Here is a 10417-nt window from a genome sequence, read left to right on the forward strand (position 1 = left end):
AGAACATTTAAAAACATTTAGATAATTTCACAGGAATATTACAACAAAAATCAACCAAACTCTTACAAAGGATTGATTAACTTTTCTCTTGGCAACATCCAGCAGTCACCAGCGCTTCTCTCTTTGGGAGATATCTGCAAGAAACAAATTCAGTTATTGAAATGTTAAATATTTTTAGTGATGGATGAACATGTTTGTATAGCTCCTTTAATCATTACATTTCAATTCAATTCAGTCTGTTGAAACTAGCCCACCAGTGTTTGTGTAAAATGAGAAATCTGCATGCAGATGACTCGCCTTCGAAAACAGAACATGCCCATCACCAGCACGGCCACGCCTCCAAACACAACTATCACTGCGGTGACGATGGAGACGGCCGATAGCGAGGAGGGCTCTGGGTCATGTGAAGAGGTGTTCAGAAGTGACAGACGTTTAGTACGTGCTGAATGGTGTTTAAAATTAACATTGGGAAATATTTAAAGTGATCTGAAACCAACCTGAGCACACAAAGGAGCCTGGTATGTTCAGACACTCCAGATGTTGTGGACAAGAAGTCATTTCCTCACATTCATCGATATCTGCAAAATCAGCCAAACTGACATATTTAATGTCATATTTTTAACTAAAAAACAAGTTTACTGAATGATTTATTTAAAAAAAATAAATGACTAGGGCCCAGCCGCAGTACCTTCACAGTCCACTGGGGGCTGCAGCCCAGATATTGAAACAATTCATGTAGATAATATACCTGACTAAACTGCTAAAAATGTGTTTAAAATAAACTCCAGCAATTAGTTAAATTGCCCTTTCTGGAGAATTGTATTTTTAATTTTAATTTTAGAATTTTCCTGGTTAAAATTTCTTCCTGGAAGTTGGAATTTCAAATTCATTCTTGAGCTTAAATGAAAGTTATTTTTTAACAATTATAATTCCTTAAACAAAAAACATAATGTTAAACTCTGGCGTTAAAAGAAAAGAACAACACATGCCATCAGGGCTTGACTGGACATTTTAGTTTTCGTACCCTGACACGATGGGGGTGCTGGGCTCCACTGCTGGCTGTTTGGATCACAACTGATGGATGAAGCTCCCAGCAGCTTGTAGCCAGAGTGACACTGATACAGGATCACCGAGTTACAGAGGAGATAGTAGCCAAATTGAATCCTGGGTATTGGACCGCAGCGGGGATCTGTAAGAAAGTCAGTGAAAAAATAAGGCCATCCCAGCTTCATACTCGACACAACTTGTTTTCCACAGCCTCACCCGAGTCCTGTTCTTTCCAGGGGCTGATGTCAAGGTGAGGGATGAGGGGGTCAGAACAGGCCAACATGTCCTCCGAGGTCTCGGTGCGTGAGAACGGGTCGGCAGGGACATGTGTGACGTGGCTGTTGTCACAAATGATGCGGGATAAAGAGACTGAACGCAGATGTTTCCTCTGAGCGCGGGTGAACACTCCTTCCCTCTCCCACCAAAACCTTGAAAGACAAGCACATATTTTAGAATTTCACTTTTTGCATCATATTTTTAATAATTTAATTTTAGCTGTGGCTCACCTGTCACCGTCTCTCAGCGCTCTGAACTGTCTCGCGAGCAGGCATGACAGGAGCGGTCCGACTCGGCCTCCGGGCAGAGCTGGCTCAGAGATGGCACCCACCCACACGTCGATGTTGTGTGGTGTCCCGTATAAGAGTTGGAATTTGTGAGCCAAAGTGAAGTTGCCCAGAATTTCAGCCAGGTCCAGTGTGTTGTTGGGAACAGAAAGGCCACAGAACTTTCGCCAGGAGCTGTATCCTGATGGAGGAGATGAGTCAGAAGACTGCAGGTTAAAGATGGAGTGAAGAAAGTGAGATAAGCATTAAATATATGGGGCTCATGTGAAAGTGAACATAGCAAAATACTGATTTTACCAAGTGCTTTACAATTAAAAAGGAAGGCAGATGTAATAGGAGGGAAATTAGAACCTTCAAACTTAAGTGTAGATATACAAAAATGAAATAAATAAGGTGAGATTAGGTTGCATAGCTGGATTCTCTCAAGGTTTTTTTGTGCAGTGACTGTTGCATTAGCATCACGTGATAACGTGCATTAGGAACTAGTTGGTTTAGCTCTGTGAGAAGTCACTCCCTGAGGGAAATTTCAGAGGGCCAGTTTTAACTCTTAATTAACAAGCAACACAAATAACTATTAGAGGACTACAGGCCACCTGGCAGGGTTATTAACACATTCCTACATCTGGGACTGGTTCCTGAGTCAGCACACACTTTTCATGGCAGACTTTCAAGGAAACAAGTATAACTACTATTAATGATGCTGTGATGTTGTGCACGTTGACTTACATTACAATAACATCAACTGTGCTCTCATTTTTTTTGCAGCTAGAATATGAAAACACACAGTTTAATACAAGAATTAGTATACAGTATTCCCACGTCATATCGTGTTTTACCTTTAAATTTGCAGATAAATTTTCGATTTATCTGCAAATTTATATTACAGTTTCTGCGTGTTTTAATTTTTAAAATTGCAATTTATTTTTGCAGTAAAAATAAGCATTATCTAGCCTAAAAAATGAATAACAAAGTTATAATAGGGTTTATAAGAGCATGGGGAGGATTTTTATGGCTTAAAATATACAAAAGTAATATAATAAACATATGGTTTCTACTTTGCAGATTTCCCCAGAATGGAAGCCCTGTGATAATAGAGGGAATACTGTAGCTGCAGAAAAACTACAACCGCTGGTACATGGTTTTATGGTCTTAACGCTACTGTAATTTATTTTAAAATATTAGACTAAAAGAGGTAAATGCAGGTGTTGGGAACTATGGATCATGGATCCTGATTTTTCTTAAATCATTTAAAAGAGACCTATTCTTTGTGTGTGTGTGTGTGTGTGTGTGTGTGTGTGTGTGTGTGTGAGTGTGTGAGAATTTTATTTATTTATTCCAATTTCTTTCGTTGTATATGTCAAAAATGGCAACAATAACACAGTCTGATAAGATGTCATCAATAAGATGATTTCCACAAAGTTTCATCAGAAATTGCCTCAGTTGAAGGGTAACTGTCAAGAAGCTATTCTTGAGGAATGAAACAGGCAAAAAACGCTGAGGTACGCCAGATTAAACAAGAGCTGGACTCAAAATCAGTGGCAACATGATGGACTCTGATGGAGTCATTAATACAAATTTGAAGCAGGAGGCACACCAGTACAGCCATCTGTAAAGCATGCTCTATAGAGGCTGCCCTCTGTAGATGTCATACCAAATATTGACTTTTAAGGCTGTTAGAATTGAACAAATGTGTGTTTATGTATGTCTCCCATTTCCCAAAATATGAAGGGTAGCTCAAGCACTTTGCAATGCCCTATATACTGTAACAATAGTGGATACTGATAGTAAAAATGGACAAAGTTTAAAAATAAAAATAAAGACACTGTATGTGCAAGTAATCTCCACCCACCTGCCCCTCCTCTAATATGGGGGGCAGCCAATCACAAGAAAGTCTGTTTAAAAGGGGAGGTTCTAAAACATCTTGTTTCAGATAGAGGCGGAAGTGAGAGACTGTATTAAGGATAAATATAAGATACTGCACATATGGATTACTTTTAACTGTGACTGGTGCAAAGCTACTCTAGCTGACTTCAATAATGAAAACATGGAGCTGGAAAAGAGAACAATAGGACAGTCAGCAGATGGGATATCGGTGCGAGAGGTTGCAAGTCCTGATACCGGGCAGGCCATGGTCTCGGCCTCTCTGGAGATTAAGGGCTCCGAGGTCCAGAGGCATCCCACCCTGTGCCTGAAAGAGTCTCTCTGTCAGCTCCTCCACCATCATCTGACCGGGAGTCTGCAGCTTGGCTGGAGACAGCAGGAGGCCACGCAGCACTGGGTCTATACCACCTGAAACAACAGGAGGAAATTAAAACAGAAATAGAAATGCTGAGTACATGTAATCAGAGTAAAACAACAACATTGCTCTTTACCTTCCTGCACAACCCTCCAAGAGGCAAACAGTGAGTGATGCAGCGGCAGAGAGGGATACTGCGAGTTAGCATTATATCCTGGCCCCAATCTGGTCACTACTGGTTGCACGGTGACGTGAGCAAAACGAAATGCAGCAGTTGCAAAAACATTAGCAATGCTGGGATCCATGTCAGGATCATAACCCTTGTAAGGAGGCATCAGATGAGACATGGCATTCTCACCAAGGACCCGTGGCAGGTAGTGCTCCCATGTTAGGATCTTAAAGGATTTAGAACACCAGTCAAAGTGATGAGAACAGGTAGATGTGATATGTTGTTCATCAGATAATCCTGCAGATACCTGATGAATGGCTCCTATGATCTTGCGGGCCTCCTGGTACAGGGTGTCTGGGCTCCAGTGAAGGTTTAGCAGGTGCAGCTCTTTGACCAGTCGGTTGTGCTCTCTCAGGAAGAGCGTGTGCAGCGCAATCAATCCCAGATGTTCATTGGCTCTCGAATCACCTGTGAAGCATTAGTCATGAGCAACAGCTGCACTGAAGCTTACAGTGGGTGGAGAATTTACAACATTCGCCCACTCACCAGCTTGAAAGCAGGATGTGGTGTTCTGTCGGTGAGCAGACCTGTCTGATGCTCCTGAGGTGGTGGAGTTGCGAGGGCCGCAGGGGTCCAGGTGAGCCTGGAGGCGAGGTAGGAAGGGCATGTAGGCGAGCTCGTGGTCTGAGTGCTGGGAGTTGATGGCCATTGAGCCCAGAGGAGAAGATTGGTTTCTGAGAGCAGAAGCCAGGCTGGTGGAGCTGCCGTACACCATGCTGGCATCGACAAAGGAGGTGATGGCGTTGAGCTGCTCCCGCTGACGATGAGGCAGAACTCCAGCACCACAGCTGGGAGCAGAGCGGAAGAAAGGCATGCAACTCTGGACCCCATTACGAGGATCAGATGGTGGGATCTAGTAAAGAAAGTTGTCTTTAAACTGCTGCAGATGAGGGAAGGACATTCTTTTCCATAGCAACAATATAAGGAAAAAAATGATGCAAGTCTAGTCTTTTTTGGGAACAGCTGTCAATTTCAAATTTCTAAAATAATTTCACCTCCAGGAGTAAAGAATATTGATTCAGAACTACCTTTAGCAGCAATAACGTGAGGTAACTTTATCAGTCTCTCACATCATGGTGGAGGAATTCTGGCTCACTCTTTGTTTCAAGATTCTTTCTGTTCATTGAGGTTTGTAGGCATTTGCATGGCTCTCCTAAGGTCCTCCCACAGAATTTCAGTCAGGCTGAGGTCTGGATTTGATTGGCTCATTTGAACACTTTCATTCTTTTCTTTTTCAGACAGTCACTGGTGTTCATGGGATTGCTGTCCTTATACATGACTCAGATTCATAGTTGACAAAATGACTGGAAGGTGCCCAGGATCTGTGGCTGCAAAACAAGCCCAAATCATCACCCCTCCACCACCTTGCTTGTCATTTACTGCAGCGGTCCCCAACCTTTTTTGCGCCACGGACTGGTTTATGTAGGACAATATTTTCACGGACCAGCCTTTAGGGTGTCGAGGATAAATACGACAAAATAAAACCAGTACTGGTACAAAAAAAGAAGATTTATTCAGAACACACAGTAAAAGACCCAGGGAAACTGAGTTAATGATAAACACCCTGAAAACCATAAATTCTCTCGCCCAGTACCAAATGATTCTGTGCAACTTTGCACACCTAAGCCGTGCTGCCATGTTCTTTTTAGACAGAAAAGGATTTCTCCTGGCAATCCTTCCAAATACTTCTTCAGTGTTTTTGTAATTGTACTGTCATGACCTTTAACACTTAACACGCTAATTGAGCACTGTAGGGTTTAGATGTAGATCTTTTTCTTTTTTTTTTTGGCAATTTCACTTAGCATCGCATTTTCTGACCTTGGGGTAAATTTGGTTGAATGTCTGCTCAAGATTGCAGCATTGTCTTAGCACACACCTGAATGCTCCAGACCTTCAAACTGCCTAAACTTCTGCTTTTATAAATGTGCTCAACCTCGCTTGTGCACCTGGCTGCTACTTATGCTCTTAATTCCTATGAAAACAGTCAACTGAACTTTGTCTGTGAAGGTTCTCAGTCATCCAGGTCATCGTATTCTAAGGAGCTTGGAAAGAAAACTTCTCAGATGAGAGGTGAAACGTCTTCAAGCCACTTAAAGAAGTCCAGACGCTTTTCTTTCCAAGCTCCTTAGACTCAAGTGAACTTTCTTTTCACAGAACTTTACGTACAACAGCCAATGAGAAATCTTCTAATTGGGTGTAATGAGAGAGTATTTCCTGGTTTGTATTTTCTATTTAAACCATTGACAGTGTTACCGAACCTGTGTTTGGTGCTAATGGTAAGAGATAATCTGATATACAGTAAATATACAGAAACTGTGCAGGTTACGGGTTTGGCATTTAGCATGTGAAGGAAAATTATAAAAAATACAAAATAAATTAGAGCCTTCCAAGAGAGCTGGTGAAATGCACCTGGATGGGAAAGCAGGGTGAGTCTCGGTTGCAGGTGTGGGTGCAGTCAGCTCCAGTCTTAAAGGCAGCCGTACTGGGACTCTGAGGTGTCAGCACCAGATCGTGGTCTATCCACTGACCCCAGTCCACCAGCAAGTGGGACAGAGTGGAGTCCACAGAGATGTTGTCATTGTGAGTGAACAGCACTTCCTGTGACACCAGCCGCACCTGGAACATACGAGATGAGGAGGAGGAGTGATGGGCTTACAGCAGCTGGCAGGACAGAAGACGACCGAGAGCTGCTGCAGGACTCTTACTGGAGGCAGGCTGGCATTGTGATAGGTGTGTTTTGGTTCCCACCCTCTGGGCATCCCCCACACATCCTCGTACTCTGGAGCCAACCAACGGGAATACGGGATATTAGCAGCCCCCCATCTCGGATGTTGTCTGTACAGCAGCAGAACACAGAGAGATGGTTACCTGAAAACAACGATCTCTGTTGGGCACAGCGCCAGCCCGTCAAATGCTGATTTTATATATGCTCTGACCTGTTGTTGCACTCGCCTGTGACGGATCTGTAACGCTCAGAGAGACAGTCTGTCTGACAGCTGGGCGTCTGCAGCTCAGCAGAGCAGCCCGTCACATGCAGCAGATTCTCCGTATCTTCTTCACTCAGCATTTCTGAGGGAGCACGGTAAGCACAACAAGGTCCAAGTTAGTAACACTGAAACATAAAGAAATATATATGAGAAAGATCAGATCAATTGTTGTGTCCTTTCCTGTCAAAAGCAGATACAAATGATTCAAATGATCCAAATGATCCAAATCTACTTCTGGAATTTGGTTTTGCTGAGCTTGATTATGCTTCAGTAGCCTCCATGAGTCAACTTATGCTGACTAATATTTTCTGGCACAATATGTAAACTGTATTGTTTGTAGTCATCATTGTAAAAATATCTTCTGTCCTCCTAAACAAGAGATTTTTTAATACCAAAAACACCCATACTTGGTTAAATAAAGCACATAAAACAAAGAGTTATAGAAGAGATAAATTGGCTGTGTAATATTATATCCTGAAACAAACTAAAAATATGATGTAGAATAAAGCTTGTTTAATCATTCATCAGATTAAATGGCCCGCAGGTTTACATGGTGTTCTGCTGCTGTTCAGTACCGTAAGCGTTGGGCTGCATCATGGTGTTAGTGTAGACCATCTCTCTGATCAGCTCCACTGTGTTGTCCAGCAGTTCAGCAGCCCGGATCTGGGTCCTGGTTGTGCTTTCAATCTGTTTGAACTGAGCCAGCAGGTCACTGGGTCTCAGAGCGCCTTCAGACAGCGACGTCTTCACCCTGGAAACATTCAGAACTGTGTATTCAGTCCCTCGCAGACGTAAAATGATTTATTTTCTTCTATGTGTCAGCCTGGTTTGAGATATTTCCAGATATATTTTAGACCAGAATAAAGAATTTCTACCTTTCACTCGTGTGGGTGTAAGCAGCATCAGTCAGCTCAATCGCCCTCTGAAGAGCCTCATCAACAAACGCAGATCCCAGATACACCACTCCTGAGACCATAACAGAGCAGAGCAGTTAGAAAGGCTCCAAAGCACCTTCTCCTTTCAGCAATTATCAGAAATCCTACCTGAGGTGTTGCCGTGCTTCACTTTGGTCAGTGAAGCATGACCAGGGATTAAGAGCAGGACAAGAACCAGTTGAAAAAGAGATGCAGACACCTGAAATGAAACCACATTAACCTTCAAATCTTTAAAAAAAACGTCAAAATTTTCTGCATAAACTTTAAATTGTACATTAAAGCAGAAACTCACCACGAGTGCTGTATTCATTGTGATTCTGAAAACTTTTCAGTGTGAGCAAAGAAGGATCGCTTCAGGTTCAGAGAAGGAATCGGAGGATCTTACCGCTGCGTTCGCTCCGACTCATCTTGAGTGCAAGCAAGTGTAGGTGTGTGTTTGGCTCCAAGTGTCAAGGGTGCTATGTATACACTGTGAGCAGGGCCAACAGGTATGTGCAGAATCCCCTTATCTGTCCTTCATGGTGACAGAAAGGCAACATCAAACGCAGGACTCGCAGCCTCGACCTAATAACCTCTCAAATCAAATTTACGTCTGTGCTCTCGCCCTCGATGAAAAGCCTCTGTCAAATCAGCGTTACAAATAAATAATCCTACCCATCCCTCAGCAGAGCAGAGAGAGTATGTCTTTGCTGTAGTAGAGCACTCAACCAAACAAAGAGGCGGCTGAAATATTAGATGTCAAAGTTACTTTAGTGGCAGATTTGTTTAAAAAAAAGCAGTTAGACTTCACAATAAGAAGCTAAGCTTAGTATTTGGGGATTTTTTTTTTTAATTAAAAGGGTGTCTGTGTCTTCAACACATGCCAAACATTTCAATCTGATGGTCCCTGTGCCAGTGACACAGACAGGTGGGTGAGCTGGAAGCGGGGATTCTGGGAAATGACCATGAACCGAGCACAAGGATGAGACAGAAAGATTTCAGAGTGTTTCTGTCCACTGTGAGGCTTAACAACTCAAATGTATGCTTGCTTTCCCCCCCTTTGATGTTCCAGGTGTGTGATATCATCAAATGATTCACCAGTCCCATTTCATTACGCTGTTATTAATATTATCTCTGTTGACCCACCGTCTACTCCATGTGCTCCAGAGAAGAGTCGATGTATCCACAAAGGTACAACCAAATATTTGGCATACAGGTAGATCAAGTGTCAGTTGACCCACATTTCCTCACTTGTATATAATGAGTTCTGGTCAAGTGGATTATTTCAGGTGATCATTTCTGTTAGTAAAAAAAAAGCCACCTGGTCCTTAGCAGGTATTAAAACTATGTTATTGATGCTAAAACACCTCTAGCATCAATAACTTGAAGTAATTATTGTTACTATTATTTATTTTCTATATAACTATCAGTTTCATATTATTGAGTCAAGTCTTTGTTACAGTGTTGCTTCAGTTCTTTGAAGTTTGTGGGCATTCAGTTATGCTCTGCTCTCTTGAGGTCACAGCACAAGATTTTGTATACAAAGGAGTTCATGGTTGACTCAATGCCTGCAATGTGCAGTTTCTCTGAGCATGGACTGAGCTTAGGGAGTTTGCTAGGACAGCTGACATGTCATGAATGTTAATTGTTTTCCATGGATAAATAATCTTTCACATTCAGAATGATGAGCTTTTTGGAGATATTGCCTTCTAAGCCTCCCCAGACTGATGACAGCAACAGCTCCTTCTCTGTGATCTTTAACGTGAACCCATATGCTCCTGAAAATAGACAAAATTTCTGCTTTTATAAAGGTCATCACACTTGCTGAGAGAGAGTAATCGGAGAAGCTGCTACCAGTTTTAGTAAAAAAAATAATGACGTGGTGTTATAACATCTATATTATTCATCTGGGTTTGCATTTTAATAATTTAAGAGCTGCTAAGGACCAGATTCATTTTATGATGTCCCTATATGTAACACCTTAGAACTGAAACAGGGTATTTCTTTTTCACTTGACTATATGGTTGGATAGTCAGTTTGTTTTTTCTTGTAATTTAGGTATTTGTTTTTCAAAGTGAAAGGTAAGAGTGAAGCTTTATGTACTTATGACTCTGTGGATGTGGGCTGGGAGACATTATGTCCTGGTGAATGTGAATAAGACTAGAGATAGAGAAAGAACAGCTTTATGGCAGGAGGTTGATGTGACCTGGATGTCCACATTGACTAAATGTTATTGTTATTATAATTATTTCATTATGATTTCAACTGCTGTAACAAAAAAAAAAAAAATCCCAAATATGGGATAAAGCATTTCTCACCATCACCTGGTTTTGAGGTCTGCAGGTTAAAGCCACCTTTGTGTTTGGAGCTTTCTGGATTTGTCTATCTGGCACAGATTCACAAGGGAAAAATACAGTAACAAGGATCGATAGCACGATAAA

General features: G+C 41.9%; 1 protein-coding gene across 1 annotated transcript; it reads right to left on the bottom strand.

Annotated features, from left to right (window-relative positions):
* Nucleotides 1-245: 245 nt before the first annotated feature.
* Nucleotides 246-10333, bottom strand: epx (eosinophil peroxidase). The gene is made up of 12 exons (XM_040026881.1): nt 7638-10333; nt 7012-7144; nt 6781-6910; nt 6485-6691; nt 4562-4928; nt 3983-4483; nt 3729-3899; nt 1554-1791; nt 1264-1475; nt 1025-1189; nt 498-578; nt 246-394 (listed from the first exon to the last, which is right to left on the bottom strand). Exons 1-12 carry the CDS (start codon nt 7675-7677, stop codon nt 246-248), a joined length of 2394 nt encoding a protein of 797 aa, XP_039882815.1. The 5' UTR covers nt 7678-10333.
* Between the last annotated feature and the right edge of the window lie 84 nt (nt 10334-10417).

This window comes from Simochromis diagramma, unplaced genomic scaffold, assembly GCF_900408965.1.
Source record: "Simochromis diagramma unplaced genomic scaffold, fSimDia1.1 OVJJ01000293.1, whole genome shotgun sequence".
In the NCBI taxonomy this organism is placed as follows: domain Eukaryota; kingdom Metazoa; phylum Chordata; class Actinopteri; order Cichliformes; family Cichlidae; genus Simochromis; species Simochromis diagramma.

What these genes read in the sequence shown, in the direction of transcription:
- epx (XM_040026881.1), bottom strand. Translation starts at nt 7,677, where the DNA reads ATGGTCTACACTAACACCATGATGCAGCCCAACGCTTACG. An exon ending in GATGCAGCCCAACGCTTACG is followed by an intron (nt 7,145 to 7,637) that starts GTACTGAACAGC and finishes GTGCTCCCTCAG; the next exon opens with AAATGCTGAGTGAAGAAGAT. An exon ending in CCGAGACCATGGCCTGCCCG is followed by an intron (nt 1,792 to 3,728) that starts GTATCAGGACTT and finishes CTCCTCCATCAG; the next exon opens with GATACAGCTCCTGGCGAAAG.